The sequence below is a fragment of the Hemibagrus wyckioides genome, linkage group LG07 (genome assembly GCF_019097595.1).
Source record: "Hemibagrus wyckioides isolate EC202008001 linkage group LG07, SWU_Hwy_1.0, whole genome shotgun sequence".
Lineage (NCBI taxonomy): Eukaryota > Metazoa > Chordata > Actinopteri > Siluriformes > Bagridae > Hemibagrus > Hemibagrus wyckioides.
In genome coordinates this window covers 16,896,859-16,918,934 of record NC_080716.1, presented here as the reverse complement: position 1 = coordinate 16,918,934, position 22,076 = coordinate 16,896,859, and the positions used below count along the sequence as shown (strand labels likewise).

At 36.3% G+C, this 22,076-nt stretch overlaps 1 protein-coding gene across 2 annotated transcripts; it reads right to left on the bottom strand.

Moving 5' to 3' along the window:
- Nucleotides 1-3,466: 3,466 nt before the first annotated feature.
- acox3 (acyl-CoA oxidase 3, pristanoyl) lies at nucleotides 3,467-21,191 on the bottom strand. Of its 2 annotated transcripts, none has more exons than XM_058395760.1 (18): nucleotides 21,094-21,191; nucleotides 17,344-17,480; nucleotides 16,904-17,137; nucleotides 16,630-16,704; nucleotides 15,147-15,236; nucleotides 14,260-14,403; nucleotides 14,014-14,102; nucleotides 13,708-13,804; nucleotides 12,981-13,163; nucleotides 11,343-11,465; nucleotides 11,072-11,192; nucleotides 10,716-10,838; nucleotides 10,434-10,550; nucleotides 8,888-9,003; nucleotides 6,543-6,717; nucleotides 6,392-6,459; nucleotides 6,211-6,297; nucleotides 3,467-3,993 (listed from the first exon to the last, which is right to left on the bottom strand). In XM_058395760.1, the coding sequence occupies exons 2-18, from the start codon at nucleotides 17,467-17,469 to the stop codon at nucleotides 3,874-3,876; spliced, it is 2,088 nt and encodes a 695-aa protein (XP_058251743.1). In that variant the 5' UTR covers nucleotides 17,470-17,480; nucleotides 21,094-21,191; the 3' UTR covers nucleotides 3,467-3,873. The 2 variants fall into 2 exon arrangements, with proteins under 2 accessions (XP_058251743.1, XP_058251744.1); XM_058395761.1 differs by lacking the exon at nucleotides 21,094-21,191 and adding an exon at nucleotides 21,045-21,084.
- Nucleotides 21,192-22,076: the final 885 nt, after the last annotated feature.

Below are 22,076 nucleotides of genomic sequence, written 5' to 3'. Positions count from 1 at the left end.
TGAACAGTCCAGTTTGGTTTTCCTTTTATTTATTTAATAGTCATAATGGAAGCATTAGGATGAAAGAATGTGAGGTTTTAGTCTGTTACAGCAGATACACCAGTACACAAGCTTCACCTTTCACCTACATACATGCAAAGTGCAAATTTATACCATATTATATTCCCCTTGTCTGTATTATCCAAGTGAGGTATCTGGCCTTTGCAAGTGGACCTTGAAATGTATTTAATGAGGAATAATCTTTTTTAAAATTAAAGTGCTGTAACACAATTCCTTATAAAATGCAGACATATTTTACACTCTTAAGTGAATGGGAATATCTTCTTTATTCTCTAGTCTTTCCAATCTTTTAGACACATTCTCATAAAATATTTCCAGTAAATGTTTATATGGAATTCCATTTTTTAATCCCTGACCAAACCCACACACTCATGCTATTATTATATTTTGTTGGTTCATGACCACAGTATTTTCTAATGAACTTAGCAGGATCTATTGCTCAAAATGTAAACAAGAAATTTGACCTTGATCAGAATAAAACAATTAATAAAGATGAATGACTAAACTGTAAATGTGTTATGCCATGTACACGTCACTGTTAATCATCTTGGCCTTTCTTTAAGTCCTACAAGACGAGTCAAATAATTTATCAGGGCTTATTTTCCAGGATATTCTCAATAAGAGAAAAGTGTCTCACATTTGCTGATAACCTTAACATTAAAATCAATAATACATCGACTAATACAGCACCTAATATCCCCCACCCTAATACTGATAAATAACATGACACTCACTAACCATCACAAACCATTACTTAACCAGGTTGTGCTGAAAATGTAGAGATGAAATATAAAGGCTTCCACCAGATGACAGTTTTAGTTCAGAATAAAGTCGAATTTAAAAGATTGTATGAAAATAATTACCAACAATCACCTTTCATGTCAAGAACAATTTGAATCCTAAGTGTCTGATAATTGTTAGCCTGACCAAAGCGATTCTCCTTTTAAAATAAAAGTAAAATACTTTCAGGTCTCTTGAATGTGTGATATCAGATGAAGAGAAAATAAGGTAAAATATGCTCAGTCTCAAAGGCCTTCCATTTTTCCAGGAGCTCACTAATATTTCCAGAACATTTGCTCCATTTACTGTTTTTCCAGGTGTTTTCCTAGAAAATCATAAGAAATAGATTTCCAGGTTTTGATGAGTGACAATCCCAAAAATACATAATGCTCAAGATCGCTGACTTTAAATAAGGTATCCAAATTAAACTCTGCAGCTTTTACCTACATCATCTTCAACAATTTCATGCTGAATATGTTGCCGTGGTAACCACGGTAAAGTGATCAACTCTGATTATGATTAAACATGGGTAAGGGATATTTTCCAAAATGTAACTATAATTAGCTCAACAGATACTGATACACACACACACACAAAACTTCTACTTCTACTATACTCTCTAACTTGGCTTAGAGTCTAGGAGCTTGAGTCATCTATATAACTGCAATTTGAAGACCAAGCTATAATTTGTGTATGCATTTGGAATGATGTGGTTGGAAAGAGTTTTAAAAGAGGAGACATGGTCTTGGTTAGGATAAAAGCTGTCTGTGGTATGTAATGATTTCATCACCTTCGTATACAAGCACAGAAGTGCAAACAGTGAAAAAACCCCATCTACACGCTTGGCTTTTATTTAAAGTGGAGACCACATGTGGTCAAAGAGGATCTCAGCTAACTCTTTTCCATCACTGAGTCCATTATCATAAGAAAAATTGGAATAACTACACAAGAGACGTCAGAGTCTGGACAACCAGTACATATTTACACACACACACGTATTTTGGGCTGTGTATTGGAAACTTAAGATGAACTGGTATACAAACATGGTAGTCTGGCATTTAAATGAAACTTCCTCAAGACCACCTTTCACACAGCACATCATACAAGCAAATACACAAATGTTTACCACTATGATTTAAATCCTGAGCTGACCTCCATCACAAAGCATATGGGGCTTTCCAAACGAGCTTGCTGTAAAATCGCTGTGGACAGTTCAGTGCAGTGTGTGTGTGGGGGGGGGGACTTGGGGAGGAGTGTTACTTCAGTAAGCTGATCTCCTCCTGAAACAAAAACACACACTTGGCTATGAAGAGAACTCGGTTGTCCAGGATCATCTCTAGAGCCTTCACATGAATGTGTGGAATGTAGAGACATACATAAACAAACGCCATGGGAGACGGCACAATACAATGAAAGGAGAAATGAAACCAGAGAAGAAGCTATATGGAACTGGACAGAGACGGACTAATATCAAGGCCGGATGAGCATTCTAGGAACTTACATTGGCAGGGTTTTTTTTTCCTGACATGCCTTTTTAATATCTTTTGGGATGGAGGTGGTGTCTAATCATAGTGTTGATGTCTATGTGAGACATCTCTAATCATCCTCCTCATTGTGCGTAGGGGGAAAAAAAAGACAGTTATCTTCTTCCAGTCAGGTTAATTACATTTCCAGTTATTTCAAACTTAATTATTGACCTGAGAGTTGATATTTTCAAGCATGTGACTATTTTACAGTTGTTATTTTTCAACATACTTTTCATTTCATTCTCACTTCATTTGTATATTCTCTTATCTTCTCGATATTGATGACTGCCAGAGGGAATTAGTCTTCTTGTCACATTTTTATACCTCAGCCATGGTGTAATGTGAAGAAAATAAATGTTTCACTTACATTTTGAGCTTAAGGATTTCTATAGGCAGCAATAAACATGACACATTTGGGCATGGTAAATAAAAAAACATGGTTGCTTTAGTACAGTTATTTTTTCTTCTTCTTCTTATAAATTAATTGTTGTCTCACATTTCTTTTATAAATCCATCATGGTTCTGGAGCTGACTGTCCGCCAGGTGTTGGCTCAGGAATGCAACACCTGCACTACATTTAAAAAAAGCCCTAAACTATGGAAAAGAAAATTTTGCTGTTGAGTCGGTTGCTAAAATACTTGAAAACTTTCATTCAGGGTGTGGATATGACTTCAGGAATGATGGAGCAGTGCAGTGTTTAGTATTCTACCTCATCTAACACATCTGATGCACATCCCCAGCTCTACGATTTCATGAAACTGAAGAAGGAAAAACATAAATCTTTATAAATCTCCATGGAGCTGCAGTCTGCCATAATCCGAGTTAGACATAGAAGGGAAACACAGATGTGACTTTACTTTTCACTCGAGTATTGTTACAAGTTTTACCTGTTCAAGACATAAAGGTAATTTTACAGGTTATGCTCTAAACATAATACTCTAAACAATACACCATTCCTTAGGAAATGTCCATATGGTTTGTAATATTTGTCTAATAATGTCAAGAAAGTCAAAACTGTACATCAAACAGATTTTACAAACTATTTTTTATTTATATCAAAATGTCATTCTATAGCAAATTACAGAAACAGTGAAAATAAAACAAATGATTCTTTAGTGTCACTGTTAATTAAGAACAATTTACAGATGTTATATTAAGATAAGAGCAATTATGCTACACAAATGTGTTTCTTTTATAGCTATCACTATTGCACTGCTGATCATATCAGATATTATATATATATATATATATATATATATAATATATAATATATATATATATGGTAAATTATATCATTTAATATATAATTACCAACATGATAAAATCCAATGCTGTTAAAAGGCACAATTATTATTATTATCATTATCATCTTTTAATCCAGATCTAATCTCATTGTTCTTTGATGGTCAGTAAAATTTAACAATAAGTTTGATTAAAGTAAGTTTTTCCCTGTGTTTAGATATTAGGCCAAGGTAGAACCTTTAGGAGCACACATCAGACCTGCTCATTAGAGCTTGGCTCGGAGAGATCCCACTACCGGCTTGTCCGAGCAGAATTCCGCCCACCAAGATGGACGTTCCAGAACGTTCTTTCCCTGCATGACAGTGGCCCACAGGTTCTTGTAGAGCTGAAGTACAAAAGTACATGATGAAGGTAAAACAAATCACAAACTGTAGACGATAAAGTGCTCATTAAAAACACACCCCTGATAAAACTGCATGTTTTTATGAAGAAGAAAAAAAAAATCAACTTGGATCATTTTCCACCTTTAATGTGATATAACAAATACTGTAGAACGTTGTTGTTGGGGGTCTCTAAGAGATGTATTGCAGAGAACCTGTTTCCACAAGTGTGCAATCTGCAATCTAACAAACTAATAGTTTGTTAAAGCACCTTCTGCCTGAAACACAGCACTCATTGTTTTTGGTTTAGAGTCTGCCTACTTAGCATGTCTTGATATGGCACTTTTATTCCACTCTTCCATACAAAAATGCTCTTTGGCTATCAGATTAGCATTCACAGGGAATCTCCTGTGCACAGCTCTCCACATGTTTTCATTAGGATTTAGATATGGATTTTTAACTGAGCCATTCCTTCTTGTGAAGCCATTTCTTTGTTGATTTAGATTTGGCCTTACTGGAAGGTGAAAGTGTTTTTCAGCTGTCTAACAGTCCAGCAGGTTTTGTGCCAAAACAGCCTGGTGTTTGGCAATATGAATGATTTCCTCTGTTATGACAAGAGTTCCAGTCTCAGCTAAAGAGAAGCAGCCCAATAGCGTGTCACTGCCACCACCATGTTTCACCATGGGTATGTGGATCATCGGCACCATAATAAGACCACTTATTTTGTTAAGATTTATGCCCAAATAGTTCTATATTAGTTTCATTAGACCATTACACATTTCTGCACAAGGCGTGGGGTAATTTAGGCAGGCGTAATTTTTTTTTCCATCCAGCGATTGTATCGCATAGCCCAGGCTTGTGGTGTTTTAATATGAAACATCACATGCAGGGAGGGAGCAGTAGTTTCATCATGAAGATGGCCTACACTGTGTACATGTACTGTTTTGGAAATTAATATGTAATCCTCTTCTGATTAATACCTTTTGAAAATGGAATATGTCAAGAAAATCCTACTGATCTTTATTTGGAGTTACTTAGAATCGCTGTATTGATGACAGATGTGTAATAATTACTTTTGTACATGAGGGAGATAGTGGTTGGTTAATTTGGAGCACAGTCGTATGTCCCGATATAAAAGAGTGTGCATACTTATACAACCAGATTTCCTTAAAATAAAACGTTTTTTCCACATTTTTAATTTTGTTGGTCAAATTAAAGGAGGAAACAGATCTATCTATTTGCATTATAAAATCCTGCAGTTTTAACAGCAGACTTTTTATCTACACTGCATGTTTACTGAAATATCTGTTGAGGTCTTACTGGCGAAAAAGTTTACATAAGCAATGTTTCAAGCAGGCTTCAATCAAACAATGATGGTTTTTTTTTTTAGGTTTTAGAAATCCCTTTTACAGGAACTGGAGGAGACGAGTCGAGAGAATCGGCCCAGTGCCAGAATGAAGAGTAACTTTCCTGTAAATACCAACTCAGCTATAAACAAGGTTAAAGTGTGTGAGAGAGGCCAGTGGAATTACTGAATAGGGCTGGTGTAGTGTGTGTGTTTCACTGTTTTTTTAAACGTCTGGGGCTCTCTCTTCAGACTTTTAGAGGGAAGGAAAGCAGGCCAGTATTTTATTTAATGTACAATTTGAACAGACAACAGTGTAATGCTTTGGCAAGCTAATTCAAATTAGTAGCTATCATAACAGAAATTTAAGTAAATAAACTAATGGTTCTTTAAACAATCTAACAAATAATCAGTCCCCTGATATTAATAGGAAAAGTTTTACTCGGAACAATCATTTCCTTTTAAAGTTGGTGCAATTTTCTACTAGAACAAATTTAATATATGGCATCTGACTGTTAAAGAAAATCGACTGTTGTCTTCTCAAATGAAGTGCATGATTTTGGCTCCTACTTTTAAATGAGACATTTTTTGTTCTCTCTATTTTATCAAATATATAAAAAAAATCTTTGAAGAAAATAAATGGCCCATAAAAACAAACAGCTGTCAGCCTTTGGTAAAGAAATGACCAGCACTGGTGGCACCAGTATACACATCAATATTAGACAAAAAAAAAAAAAGATTTGACAAATTTCACAGTTTTTTTTTCCAAAACCCCAGTCACAGAAAAGCAGGAGTGTGAGAGTGTGTGTGTGTGTGGTGCATGTGTGGTGTGTGTGTGTTTTCCCAACTGAGCGTTGAGCAATACCCAGTCTCTTACCTCACCATCAGCGTTGCCAATGGGTGAGTTCAGAATAAAGTCAGGAGGAGCGATTACATCAACCAAAGCCACAGCATCATCTTTGAGCTAGCAGGAATAAAGATCAATCCATTTATAATAATGGCAGCTATTATGCACCTGCTGTTTACACTTTCACATATATATGTGTTTTGAAGCTGACCTGACTACAGAGGCTGAGGATAGCATTCTGCATGAAGTCAGCTGGCTCTTTTCCACGCATATAGCCTCCTAAAAAATAATTTAAAAAAATGAAAAATAAAATGTCAAATTATTCCTCCTGATTTCCATGTTTTTCATGATTGAAGGTGTACCTTGGTAGAGGATGGCCATATGGTTGGTGAGAGTCCAGAGCCCATAGAGAGCACACATCCTCTTCAGAACTGATCTGACACTTGATGGAGTTTCATCATCCCTAGTCATGTCATGGAAGCGCTGCAGAACCGTGTGCTCAATATAGGCTATTGCCAGTGAGCGACAGTAATACACCTATATACAGGAAATAAAGTGAGATATACAAAATTACTAAGTGAACAACTTTTGCAAGTCCTCAAAACCACTGCTTTGGGTAGATATTTACAGATCCATCTGTAGACACATGTGTAACACATTGCAGTGAGGGTCAGCCCTGTGAGACACAAGAGAAAAGAGCACTGACTCATTGTCAAGCTGAAAGTTAAGATCAGCTGCTAATGTCACACACTGGGTGTGGGTGGGGTACAGTCATATTTAACATTTTATTAGTCTTCTACATTGTAAGAGATGATGAGGTGGGGTTAGAAAAACACCATTTGAGGTCATTTGGCAGAAAAAGTTTTGCTTTGTAGACGGGCAGTATGACACATGAAAACAAACTGAAGGTTGCCAGAAATGAGAAGGAGCAGGAGAAGGTGGGTGTGGAGTAACATGTGGAACTAGGCACCCATTAGGTGGAGCTGGACAGCCTCCAGATATTTAAAACATTGACTATTATGTCATATGCATGTCTAAAACCCGGGCCCACAGCACACCTCATATCTAAATGTGTTGTTGCTATGGTAACATGAGGGTTGAATTCATCACAAATGTGACAAATATCCACTGTTTTATTTTCAGAAAAGTGCAAACACATTACATAACCCATTGAGACTTTCTAAAACGATCTGGTTATGTTGCCGGTGTGTGGCAACGTTGTGTGACAAAGAACACTAGACAAAAAAAAATATTCAAAAGGTCTGTGGGATGTCTTCATAATAGAAAATGAATGTGTGGACTGAATCTTTTAAAATGTCCAGGTTGCACCCATTTGCAGTTTTAAAGCATAAAAGAAACTAAAACTTTTCAGCTCCTTTGTCTAACAGTGTACACTGTGCTAGATGTTTTATAGATATAATGCTCTGACAGATCTGGATTATCTTTTCACATGTTTTACAGGACCTGAGAGTTCAGTTCACTTGGTTGAGTGTGGAATCTATTTCCAAAACCTGGTGTGGTCCAGAAAACCAGTCTAAAAAAAAAAGATGGATTGAACCTTACTTGACATGAAGTCAATATTTTTTGTATAGAAGTGAATCACTTCAACTAAAAGGCTTCAGCCACAATGTTGACAAGGGCTGAGCTAAAAGCAAGAAATACAAATGAAGAAACACTACATAAATAAAAAAAAAGGAATATGCACATCGATTATGCACAGAATCTGTGCAACTGAAAAGGAATTTATACATGTGAGCACAAACTTGCAATGACAACAACATCGCTCATACAAGCCCAGAATCAATCTTGGTTACAGCTTCCAAGGTTTAGGCAAAGTGCAAAAACACTCTCAGTGGGAGGTTCCAGAACAAGTAAAAGTTAAATAAAAGCTGATTAAAACCTAAGACACTCAAAATAAAACAGCAGGGATGGACAAATCATAAATTCATTAGCTATAACACCCACCGAGTAAGATTGTCCAGTTTAGCTTGTCTGGAAAGCTAGCTGATTAATTAACTAGACTTGACAAAGCCAAATGTGGTACTCAGTCCTAGGGCTGGGTGATATTGGCCAAAAAAAACCCCCAAAAACATTTATTCACAATTCTCAATTATGACTTATTTTTGCTCTTACATAATGCAATTAAATGACAATTTATTTAGAAAGTTTTTTTTTTAAAATAAATTAGTTTATTTAATTAATTTATTTAAAATTTCAACCCTGTAACAATTCCATATCTCTGAAGTAATATTTCCATCTTTCTTTGCTATTCTTCTTCTTATTAGTATTATTATTAAGCTGATGTGTGTAGTGCAACAGGTGTGATGCGGAACTGTGTGCTATAGCTACAGCATTGACAAACATGGTTGTACATGGCTCTACATGTCTGATACACGACTAGGACTAAAAATGAAATGGACATGAAATCTATTTGTCCTGGTCACTGATGCTATTGTTTTCCATAATCAGCTACAGTCAAATCTTTCTATATCTTTTACACAGTCAGATGTTTGGAGCTAAATGTTTTGCTACTGACTGCTGGTTTATGTGGCTTATTATGCAAGAATGTTATTTTGCAGGTTTTCCTACTAGAGCCTACTAACCCAGTGATAACCTACTGCTGGATTATCTGCACCTATGTAAGCAATATGAATACACTCACACACATGGGTATTGTTAGGACATGTGGGACAGATTAAAAGTGTACCTGGCTGTTGTTGCGTGCCTCAAAGTCTCCCAACCCCAAAGCTTTCTGCTCTCTCAGCTTCCTCTGACTCTCCCCCAGCAAAAAGCACACCAGCCACTTATATGCTGCCAGAGGCACTGGACCACATGAATAAAAAACACAAAAAAACATTAAATATAAACTTCTGCTTAAAACACAATAAGAATTTTGGGTAATAAGTTGATGTGGTCTGACTGCTGTAATAAAAGTCTATGCATTATAAATAGGATTCTTATACTGACAGATATAATATGATTTTTATAATGTAGAAAAGCAACGATGAGGAAAAACCAAATACGTTGTAACTTGAAGAAGGAGATAGATAGTAATGATAATGTTGGAAACAGGTGGTGATTGTACAGCTGCTCTGGATTTGATCAGGTATTTGGCATATAATTCCCTACATGCACAAACTCACATACACCCATTAGGGTCTTGGAACCCTGACAACATTATAAGCTTATATCTTCTTGAGTATTGAGTGTGAAGGAGTGAACGCTGATGAATAGAGATAAAGGGAAATCCCTAGAGGTAAGAGGAGGATCAAACTAGCCTGCCATATATTCATCTGTTTCCCTCTGCTGCTCAACTTGACAGGTAACCATATAATAAACTACTTTTGGAAACCACTGCAAATTTGCATTCTAAGTGGCCAAAAAGGTTGTGCATACTGAGTATAAGGCTACAATATAAGTTGCTTGAAATAGATAACCATATGTCACACTACAAAACCCTTAGGAAGGAAATGGGCATGTTTGGTTTTGACATTTGGAAGATAATGAGACCTCCAGGTTTGACAGGTCGGCTTTTCTATAAGAGCACTAGTCATATAGTTGGTTTGATTTGTTTTAATTTTCCCAGTGCAACATTTTTGCAGATAACAGCTACATTGTGTTTGAAAACCAAAAACAAGCAGATAAACAGATGTATGGAATATGGACAAATATCCAGGCTTCAGGCTCGGGACCCTAATCTACACTGTTGTTTTTCTGGCACTAAGTTCCCAGCAGGGTAACATGTCAAGAATATACTGGTGCACTGCTTACCAAGTTGTAGGACTGTTAAATTGTTCACTGAGTTTAAAATTTCCCCTCAGCACCAGTTCATGTGACAGGCTGAGTGTTTTGCACAGTAAGTATTCCAAACAGCCAATCAAAAACCTACTCCTCTGACCCCGGTTGCCAGGTAACAGCCGGGCAAGTCATGAGCAGAGGAATGAAGTCAGTAAAAAAGTGCAGATGTGTGGCAGATGTGCAACAGAGGCCTCTAGAGCAGAGAAACAGTCTTCTTATGCTAAAACATATGCAATATGACACTGGGTGTGTTTTTAAATGGGTTTGTCTGTACAGCTTTCACTCAGATTGTTAGTTGACAAGAAGTTTTGGTACCCCACCCATTCTCTTTTGAGTAGATTACCTTACTGCGGTCCTCTCAGTCCAAAAATGTCAACCTATAGGATAGAGTTCATACTTTCCAGGTTAAGTCATTTGTGAAACCAGTGCCTCAGTGTCATTATTACACACTCTACCTGCTGAGTCCATGCACTCCTCTACTGAGGCAGCTGTGAACCTGCTGCTTTCCAGAATTCTTTTCCAGTTGTCCAGGAAGTTCACTGTCTCCAGGGGAGACTCAATCCTTCCTTCACCTAGTTGAATTAGACACAAAAAGAGAAAAAGGGGACAGAGAGAGAGAAAGAAAAAAAACAGGGCAGGTCAAGATGTAACCAAAATATTGAACATTTTCTGGCTAACAAATCCATACGCAAACTCTAATTTGCCCATTAAAAGGTTCTGCACATTGAGGTAAAGACCTTGCTGCTGGTGCTGGAGCAGGCTAAGCAAGTAATTGCTAGTTTGTTGCAGAAGAACGTTGTTGTCTCCCTCATATGTGCAGTTCGGGTCATTGTCATCACGGATGTCTCCGAGCCGGTTCACTAGGGAATAAAACCAAAGAGGAATTTATGACTTTTACTAGCAGAAATCTTTCTAAAGTATCTGAATTTCCCCAACAGTGCATCTAAAAATTTGTAGTTTGTATGGCCACAGTTCAATATTTCAGACTGCTACATGCACAGGCCAACTCTGATTGATATAAGTAACTTGTTGCTTGTTAACGTGAATGTGGATTGAGTTTCTTGTGTCTCATGGTAGCATGGTTAAGACTCACTGGCCAGGTATCCATGCCCTCCACAGGCTTCACGGCATTCCTGAATGCCTCGCTGAGCTGTCCAAGAACCTAGAGGCTTACTTGAGCATGACATGGCATGAATCTCTCTTCCCAGCTCAGCCTTAGAGAGCAGAGTACACACACACACACACAATACTAAATCTGTGACAGAAAATTTAAAAAGAAAAAAAAAAACAATGTCCCATGACTGCTTAGCAAAGTATTAAACTATAGGGACTGCAACTTGTGTACGATTTGTACACTTGTGTACCTGTCGGTCACTGCTGTCCTTCATCAAGAGACCAATCTGAAACTCCACAAAGTTCATGTAAAATGATTTGGAGAACAGGTCCAGTGCATAGACTGCGGCTAAATATGGTATAAGTCGCCATTGCTGCAACACAGAACACACAGCCAAAAAGTGTTATCATCAACAGTTCACTCATGGTCCTCTCTCTTGTAATGCATAACATTCACCTAGAAAAAAATAAATAAAGGACGATTAGGCCTCAAGTTGCTGAAAAGAAAAGAATTCAAATCACTGAAGGGGTTATCGTGTATTTGCTATACCATTGCCATACTTGGCTGGGAGTCTGAGAAAGTGTAACTGGCTCTGCTCTCTAGATGGAAGGAATGACATTACCATGTCCCCTGGCAATCAGGGCAGAACTAGTCTGAGCTCATGTACATGGAATAGGGCAGTTCACCTCGAAGTGCTTTCAATGCGGTTCAAAAAGATTAAAAGTCTTGATGCTTGCCCCCTCTCTGATTTATAGCAATCATAGGATAGGACAATACTAAATTAGGAGAAAATGATTTGTTGGCTGGTAAATTAATACAGAAATACATTTCTGAGATCAGATTCTTCTTCTTGGACTTTTTTGGTCATTGAACATCTCAAACGCATTCTTTGGAACTTTGTGATAATCTTGAGCCTTTCTAAACATATTAGGGCTGAATACCTTAATTTAAGAAAAATAAACTCCTAGTCCACATTAAAAGAAAGACTGGAAAAAGACCAAGTTTTTTTTCTTATATCCTCAGATTCCTGTTCTTGACTGACAGGAGTGGAGACCAATGTGGTTTGCTGTTGTAGCCAATACACCTCAATGTTTGATGTGCTGTGCATTTTGAAGTATTTGCTCACCATAATTGTAAAAATTACCTCTGAGCTCTCTTATCAGTGTTATAACTCTTTAAACTGTCACTCACACAATATCAACTGTTTTTCACACCATTCTGTATAAACTCTACAGACTGCTGCATATAAAAATACTAGAAGATCAGCAATGGCCTGATAAATTCAAACCAGCCAACCTGGCACTAACAATTATGCAATAGTCACAGAAATCACATTTTCCCCAGTCTGATGTTTGATGACCTGATTTGCATGTTTTTATGTATTGTGCTGCTGCCACATGACTGGCTGATAAGATAACCGCATGAATAATCAGGTGTACATGTGTTCCTATTAAAGTGGAGAGTGGGTGTAGATTACAATATATAAATAGAATAAATAGATAAAAAAAATGATTTTTTTTATCATAATCTGCTTCCTAATATAAGCAAAAGCTCTTTCTTTTACATTACTTACTTAAAATTCCATAATTTGTGCTGAATTCTATTCTATTATGATGAAAATAATTTCTTGGCTACACAGCAAAACATTTTTTTTGTTAACAGCTACTATGCATAAAATATACCAATATGGGTCCTTTTTTATTTCAAAAGTAATTCTGTAATATAATGCCATGGTGAAGAATAAGTAAACATCCCAACAGTGTAATGACTGTACACTGGTAGTGCTGGAAATACCAGTGATAGTGAATGCAATTTCTGTAATGGTCTGTTATGTCTTGTTTTTTGTAAAGCGTTGGTCAGTGGGATGTATAGCTTTACAGAAATGCACCTGTAGCTGATATTCCAATACTGGGATCTCCTCATCATCTTTAGGCCCAAACTGGCGTCGTGTGGCTGAGAACCGCACAGCGATCGTCAAGGCCAACTTCAGATTGACCAATGCCATTCTCGTTATGGATACTCTTCCACCAGACAATGCACCTAGTGATGCCCCAAAGCGTTTATTAGGGTCCTGAGAGAGAAAAAAGCAAGGAAGGAGCTTTTTGAGCCTTGTGTAACTCTTCAAACAAGCACATTTAATAACTAGTCATGCAGCAATCCTTTTACAGCAACAGGGCTAAAACATCCTGCTTGTTTTTTCTAAACTCCTCTTCATATATTTTCAGCATTCTAAAAGGCTAATAGCTTTGCAGCACCAGCGCTGTTTATTTAAATTGAAAACATGGGGATTCTTTCATGCACATCTAGCATGGCGACTAGAAACACAGACTGTTATTTTCCTTTGCCGGCTCATAAGGATTCTTCCCAATAGCTCGCACCACTACTAGCACAATACTGTGTGGAAGTTACACACTCCATATAAAACTATCAAGGTAGTAAGTGATTTGGTTTGAAGGAAAGTTAAACCAGAACTAATGCTTAGTATATTTTACATATGTTATAACTTCATGCAAAAAAAACCCACTGAGAACCTATTGAAATTGTTCTGATTGTGGTCTTGTTTGAACAGGCGCAGTGATACTGGTAGTTTTTATAGAACACAGCATTGTGCTGACCTTAAAAGGGGTCACATATTGTCCGTCTGGCGTCACATCTCCAGTTTTGTTGAGCAGATTTTCCCGAGGGATCCTCACATTGTGGAAAACGGCAAAACTGTAATACACGTCCAATCAAAACATTACGCAGAGACAAACACAGATATTTTGATACGTCTTGAAAACATACACGAGTACAAACGTTCAAGCGCATGTCAGATCATTTCACCTTATACATACTGCCATCTAGTGACAGGTCAATCGAGCAAGCCCAACAGAATTCATATTAAATGTTATGTGGATGCTCACATTGAGAACAAAACTCACCCGTTGTCCAGCCCATTTTGGCCCAATTTCTTTCCCATGTCTCCAACCATTACCCCTGGCATTGCCAGTAATGTTTTGGGATCTCTAACCTGAAATATTAATACCACATAATTGCACATCAAAACATGCCAACATCCAGACCACAGTTTAGTCACATACTGTTGAAAGCACTCATTTATTAATTCCATTAAATAAATGGTATTAGGTAATACAGACCAAATTAGTTTGCGTCAGAAAAAAATGTACCTGAACCACAAAAGAGTGCAGGCCGTGACAGACTCCATCAGGTGTGTACAACTGGGCAAACACAACGGCATGGGTGGCAGTTTTCCCTAGGTTTCCAACCCAGAATTTTGCTGCCTCGAAGTCTGGGGAGTTTATCACAAACTCCTGTTTGAGGAAATACAGACAAAGTGAGAGAGAAAGAAAAAGAGTGACTGTGTGTGTGTGTGTGTGGTGGGGGGGCGGTTGGGGGGGGGGGTGTTCGTCTTACAAATCAGTCTTCATTCATGACTGTCGCAGTCAAAAACTGGTACTGTCATTTTTAATAGCCATGTTACACAAAGAAAGAGTTCCAACACCACAGTCAGAATGACAGTACCGCCATTTGTTTGCAGTTATGTAAACAGTCTAGGCCACAGGTACCAGAATGACATCAAGACTAGGGGAACTGACTTACTTAATCTTTATTCTCTGCAACTAAAACCTTCTTTAACAAACAATTGAAAATGGAAATAATGCCACTAAACAGTTCTTTAAATAGCCAGCACACTATATAAAAAAAGAATAGCAATACTACATTGCAATTCTGTCTCTTTATTTCTTAACAAGTAAGCCTTAAATATGGCACCTGGTTCGTTTTAAAAAGTAATTCGAAATGTCATATAGTTTAAAAACAATTTAATACACAGTGTATTTGTTTGGGCTCAAATATAGAGGGAGGAAGAGGGGAGAAAATCTTCAATATGTACTTTCACTGTACAAAAACATGTATTTTTAACAAACAACATACAAGTGTTAAAAGCCACTACCTCAATATTGCATATATTTGATCTATACTCATACATGTATATATGTATATGTATATTCTGCACAGTCTTGTTGTCACTGCATGGCATATTATGAAAGTGTACCTGGCTGCTAGGGTCATATGTAGCTGTTGTCCTTATGAGCCTTGTGTTGCTGCCATGGCTTAGTTCTGTCAGTGCAAAACAGCCATAGATCTACACATAGAGTAAAAAATGCAGCAGGGTCAGGGTTATGGATGATTGCCTCTTTTTTCTTAAAAGAACAACTTTTTAAACAACTTTTTCATTCCTCCATTTTTCCTTCCTGAATTATGATAGCGTAATCGTAATTCAAGAACCAGTTATTGGTTAAAAAACACAACAACAACAACAACAACAACAAAACTCATCAGTGGACCGAAGTATCGAAAATAAATAAGAAATCCAGTTTGGCAAAGGCATGTTTAGCAATGTTTGCACTAGTCCCAGTGTTTAGCACTGTTTTCAAAATTTACTCCTTCCATTTGATTTGCTGAAAGAATCAGAACTGTTTTTCAGTGTTTGGCAAAATCCCCAAAAGACCCCCTATTCAGCATCATAGAGTATTTTTAATATACTTTTTTTTATAAAACTTTTTAATAATTTTAATATATTTTTTAATCTGATAAAAAAAAAAGATATAAAGGTATTTTCTTTAATGCAAAAGTTTTTCATTAAAAAGATAATGTACACACACTACCAGCCAAAGGTTTTTGGACACTGAAATTTTCATTTTTCAGTTTTATTTCCAAGAAACAACATAATACCATTACAATCACTGGATATGGATTTATACCAACAATAATATAGTTCTTTTTTGGTCAGCACTCTTCCCTATTTCTGCATACCTCTTTAATGGTGTATGCTACAGTACTCACTGGTATTTCTGGGCAATTTTTCTGCAGGAAATGCCTTCATTCTTCAAATGCCTATTCTCTATTGTTAGTTCATGTTTGCCGTCCATGACTGCCACTGAAATGCTGGTGGCTTTGTGGGAGGGACTTTGTCGACACGGTTTGAATAAACCTTGTTCCCTTAAAGTGAAGAACCTCTGCAAATCATTACTTTATTCTTCCTGCTGACCTTTACCCTATGAAGAAACATGTCTATCCTCTCTATCCTGATAGGAGTGGGTTCTTCCCAGATGACTCCACCCCATGCACTGAACGGCTCACTGAAAGTTTTGATCTAATAATATATTACAGCCTTCACATTCAACAAACCAGGTCTCACACTTATCGAATACCTATGCTAAATTTCTGAGTAATGTGATAGACAGAGCTCTGAGCACATCAATTGAGGAACTATTGGTGAAATCATGCTAGAGTCACTAGTCACCTTTTTTAGTCACCTTTTTAGTCCGCCATTTTTATTTATCACCCATCTGTATTCCAGGGAGGACAAATTGAGTACACCAAAATGCCAAGAATAATTTTCAGACATAATAACACTACATGCCATGACTACATTTATGGCAGCAGATAAACTCTGCACTCTGAACTTTAAAATCCAAACTAGTGCAGATTTAGATTCAAGTGTGAGAAAGCAAGTGAGAGAAAAGAACTTTTACCTTCATATCATCAGTATCCTGCACAAATTTCAAGTGCCTCTGAGATCCAGAGCTACCCACAGTGCGTGCAAACATCTGAAGAAACAAGAATTTATTATAATATAGTATAAACAATTATATTATTACAATATACATTTATAATAATATAATTATAACATATGGGTAAGATCATGTCCAAGCAGACTGAATACAGTTTAAAGTGTCATTAAAAATGGCCCCCTTAAACCTCTGACTAAAAATAATGTATCAGAAGAAACTTTTTTAAATAGCTCACCCCTTTGTTGAGGAAGAACTTGGCCCCTAAGGACCAGTCGTACATGCCCAGGCAGTCGTTAAGGACTGTGACCTTCCATGGATTCTGCATCATTTCATCCTGGTCCAGGAAGTTGTACCTAAACAGCTGTTTGCAGCGACGAAAAGTGAGCTCTCTCCTCCGTTCCAGCGACATATCCTCGCCTGGCTGCCTGGCAAAGAGCGGGTCGTTCTCTAGGGTCTGGAAAATGTGCTGCTGCTCAGGCAGTTGGAGACATGAGGAGATGAAGGTTCAGGAGGAAGAATGCATAGTAATTAACTAAATATAACATTACTGTATTAGACAAATCACAGGTCACATACAGTATGTGTTACACATTATTACACTTATTCAAACATAGCATGCACACACACACAAACACACACAAACTTCATTCAATAAAAAAAATTCTATCCTGTTACCTTGAAAGCAATTATTTCCTCACCCTCCATGTGCCTCAGCATTTCCTTACAGTTGAAGGATGCCCTTTTTCTGTATTCATCTAAAGGACCACTGGAAAGTTCTGGGAATTTTGCAGACAAATCCATTTTCTTGGGCCCTTAAGGATAAAATGAAGAATTAATACCAATATAAGTGATATTCTTCACTTCATTAGCCCTTTGACAAAAGCGGTTCTAGCATGATATTGAATATTAAATTGACATACACCGGCATAACATTATGAGCAGTGAGATGTGAGGAGATCATCAGTGTTATTCACTTCATCATGGCACCTGTTAGTGGGTGGGATATATTAGGCAGCAAGTGAACATTTTTTGCTCAAAGTTGATGTGTTAGAAGCAGGAAAAATGGACAAGTGTAAGGATTTGAGCGAGTTTGACAAGGACCAGATTGTGATGGCTAGACGACTGGATCAGAGCATCTCCAAAACTGCAGCTCTTGTGGAGTGTTCCTGGTCTGCAGTGGTCAGTGTCTATCAAAAGTGGACAAGGAAGGAACAGTGGTGAACCAGCGACAGGGTCATGGGCGACCAAGGCTCATTGATGTACATGGGGAGCGAAGGCTGGCCCGGGTGATCTGATCCAACAGACAAGCTACTGTTGCTCAAATTACTGAAGAAGTTAATGGTTTTGATAGAAAGGTGCCAGAATACACAGTGCATTGCAGTTTGTTGCGTATGGGGCTGCATAGCTGCAGACCAGTCAGCGTGCCCATGCTGACCTCTGTGCTCCACCAAAGTCGCCAACAACGGGCAACATGAGCATCAGAACTGGACCAAGGAACAATGGAAGAAGGTGGGTTCTGCCATCCACGTGGATGTTACTTTGACACGTTCCACCTACTTCAGCATAGTTGCAGGCCATGTACACCCTTTCATGGAAACAGTATTCCCTGATGGCTGTGGCCACTTTTAGCAGGATAATTTTCTGTGCCAAAAAGCAAACATGAGTTTGAGGTGTTGACATGGCCTCCAAATTCCCCAGATCTCAATTTAATCGAGCATCTGTGGGATGTGCTGAACAAACAAGTCTGATCCATGAAAGCCCCACCTCGTAACTTACAGGACTTACAAGGATCTGCTACTAACATCTTGGTGGCAGATACCACAGCACACCTTCAGGGATCTAGTGGAGTCCATGCCTCGTCGGGTCAGGGCTGTTTTGGCAGCAAAAGGGGGACCAACACAATATTAGGCAGGTGGTCATAAAGTTATGCCTGATCAGTGCATAGCTCAAAGTATTTAAGAATTATTCTATCGTTTGAGATTTGGTTAATTCTCCATATAAATGTTGCTGTAAATTTTATCACTTTGAGGGACAATGAAAGGTCACACATAGAACTGAGGAACCAAAGTGTGGGACCTGATGGACCTGAGGTTTATTATTACCTTCCTTTACCTAGCATTCACCTGGATTACAATATGTACTGAAAACTATTAAATGCAATTAAATAGATGTCTTTATTGATTGGGGTTTATATTCACTAATTCAGTGATGGTGAAAAAATATGATCCAATAAATAGCATAGGTATGAAAAACTGATTTTTAGGTATGAGTTATTAAACTCAATATGGAAATATAGTTTACAGAAATACCAAAAGCTCAAAATCAAATGCCACATTCAAATAAATGGAGAGTTCCTTAGAGCAAATTATACATTTACATGTAGCTGAGCGCTATGAGAATAAACATGTAAATGTACACTCAGAGCTCAAGTTAAGAGCTCAAGATCCCACTGTGGGATCAATAAAGTTTTATCTTGTCTTATATATATATATATATCTATATATCTATATATCTATATATATATATATATATATATATATATATATATATATATATATATATAAGACAAGATAAAACTTTATTGATCCAATAACTTTATTGATCCCACAGTGGGGAAATTCAATTGTCATAGCAGTTCAACAAAGAGTTAACGTGCAGGTTTTTAACCTAAAGATAGAAAGAAAGAAATTTAAAAAGACAAATAGTAAAAGGAAAGAAATTATGTAAAAATTATAAAAGAAAATAAATTAAAAAAAAATATTGTATAATACAAATAATAATAAACTAATAGCAAAACAACAAATAGTAAAAGAAAGTAAGATTACAAAATTATTATATATATATATATATATATATATATATATATATATATATATATATATATATATATATATATATATATTCAGTACGTGTGTGTGTGTGTGTGTGTTCTTAACTGCGTGTAACAGAAAATTATGGACCCTAATTAATTATATATTAATTAACAGTTAAAATGTAACATGCTAAATTAAATAATAATAAAGAAATTATGTAAAAATTATAAAAGAAAATAAATTTTTTTAAAAAATTGCATAATACAAATAATAATAAACTAATAGCAAAACAACAAATAGTAAAAGAAAGTAAGATTACAAAATTATAATATATATATATATATATATATATATATATATATATATATATATATATACACACATATAAGACAAGATAAAACTTTATTGATCCCACAGTGGGGAAATTCAATTGTCATAGCAGTTCAACAAAGAGTTAACGTGCAGGTTTTTAACCTAAAGATAGAAAGAAAGAAATTTAAAAAGACAAATAGTAAAAGGAAAGAAATTATGTAAAAATTATAAAAGAAAATAAAAAAAAAAAAAATATTGTATAATACAAATAATAATAAACTAATAGCAAAACAACAAATAGTAAAAGAAAGTAAGATTACAAAATTATAATATATATATATATATATATATATATATATATATATATATTCAGTACGTGTGTGTGTGTGTGTTCTTAACTGCGTGTAACAGAAAATTATGGACCCTAATTAATTATATATTAATTAACAGTTAAAATGTAACATGCTAAATTAAATAATAATAAAGAAATTATGTAAAAATTATAAAAGAAAATAAATTTTAAAAAAAAATTGCATAATACAAATAATAATAAACTAATAGCAAAACAACAAATAGTAAAAGAAAGTAAGATTACAAAATTATAATATATATATATATATATATATATATATATATATATATATATATATATATATATATATATATTCAGTACGTGTGTGTGTGTGTGTGTTCTTAACTGCGTGTAACAGAAAATTATGGACCCTAATTAATTATATATTAATTAACAGTTAAAATGTAACATGCTAAACGTAAAATGTAACACAAAATGGTAAAAGTGGACCGTTTTTCGGTAGTAACATAAAATATTGTGTTAATATTACATTTACATAGTTTATAAGATTCTATAAGTTATAATAAAGTTATAAAGCCTGAATAAACATAGTATAAAACCTGCTTTAACTATAGATGACTGCGAAGTGGAACAAGAGTCAGTAACACAAAGTTCACCATCTTTCCCTTGTCACGTAGCTACATTACAGCCGCTTCATTCAGCTGATCTGTTCACTTTACACTGCTTCATTTACACCATGCTGAAGACACAAACACCCAGTAACTCCACTGCATTTATTTATATCTGAATCTACACTGAAATAATAATGCACAATTGCCCTTGCCCTATTCTTGTAGGTTATTTGCATGTCTTTACCAAAAACATTTCAACATGATCCTTTATAGCTCAGCTAAAGGCTTAAGTACTTTAAATGAAAATAACAATTAAACGTATATTACCATATTAATATCTTCCTGGTTGCACGACTGAAACAAGCTGACCACTTACCTGGGTTGTTGAAAAGCTGCTTCTTCTTCTTTAGAGATATCAATTGTGTTCACAGAAATGTTTCAGGCCGCCACCTTCTGGCAGTATATGGGAAAAATCACTGAAACCTCAGACTGTTACACAGACTCAATGTCCACTGGGTTAGGAATAATTTACAGGTGAAGTGAATAAGATTGAATATCTTTGTTATAATGGCACCTGTTAAGAGGTGAGATATATCAGGGAGCAAAGTGATCGGTCATTTCTCAAAATGGGCAAGTGTAAGGATTGGAGTGACTTTAACAGCGGCCAAATTGTGAAGACTAAACCAGGGGGTCAGAGCATCTCCAAAATGGCAAATGATTGTCCAAGTCTCACAGACATGCATAGAGAACCAAGGCTAGCTTGTCTGGACTAATTGCACAGAAAAGCTACTGTAAAACAAATTGCTGAAAAAGTTAATGATGATCCAATGAGGCTCTACCTCAACTTACAAATCTTAAATGATCTGTTGCTAAAGTCTTGGTGCCAGAAACCTAAAAAACACTATCTTCAGAGGTCTTGTGGAGTCCGTGCCTCAGCTTTTTTTGGCGTCACAAGGGGCTCTACACAATATTAGTTAGGGGGGTTTTGATGTTATGGCTGATTTGACTGAACTGATTATGGCAATGGCCAAAGCCATCTTTATGCTTTCTAAGTTGTCCCATGTATCTTCAGTCTGTCTCTGTGGATTAGATTTAACCAGTGAGTCTTAATCCGAGTCCCAAACACTAATTGGAAGGCTGTTCCATAACTATAGGGCATTGTAAGAAAAAGATCTGCCCCCTGTTGTAGCCCTTACTACTTAAGGTACCAACAAATAGCCTGCACCTTTTGATCAAAGTAGGCAGGTTGGATCATTAAAAAGTTCCCTCAGGTACGGTGCCAGGAGACCATTCAATGTAATGTAATCTGAAGGTTTACTTGTGGCTGCATGTTGTCCTGCAAGTTCTTCTGTCTGGTCA

What these genes read in the sequence shown, in the direction of transcription:
- acox3 (XM_058395760.1), bottom strand. Translation starts at nt 17,469, where the DNA reads ATGGATTTGTCTGCAAAATTCCCAGAACTTTCCAGTGGTCCTTTAGAT. An exon ending in AGGCACGCAACAACAGCCAG is followed by an intron (nt 6,718 to 8,887) that starts GTACACTTTTAA and finishes TCCTGTATATAG; the next exon opens with GTGTATTACTGTCGCTCACT. An exon ending in TTGGCAACGCTGATGGTGAG is followed by an intron (nt 3,994 to 6,210) that starts GTAAGAGACTGG and finishes TTTGTACTTCAG; the next exon opens with CTCTACAAGAACCTGTGGGC.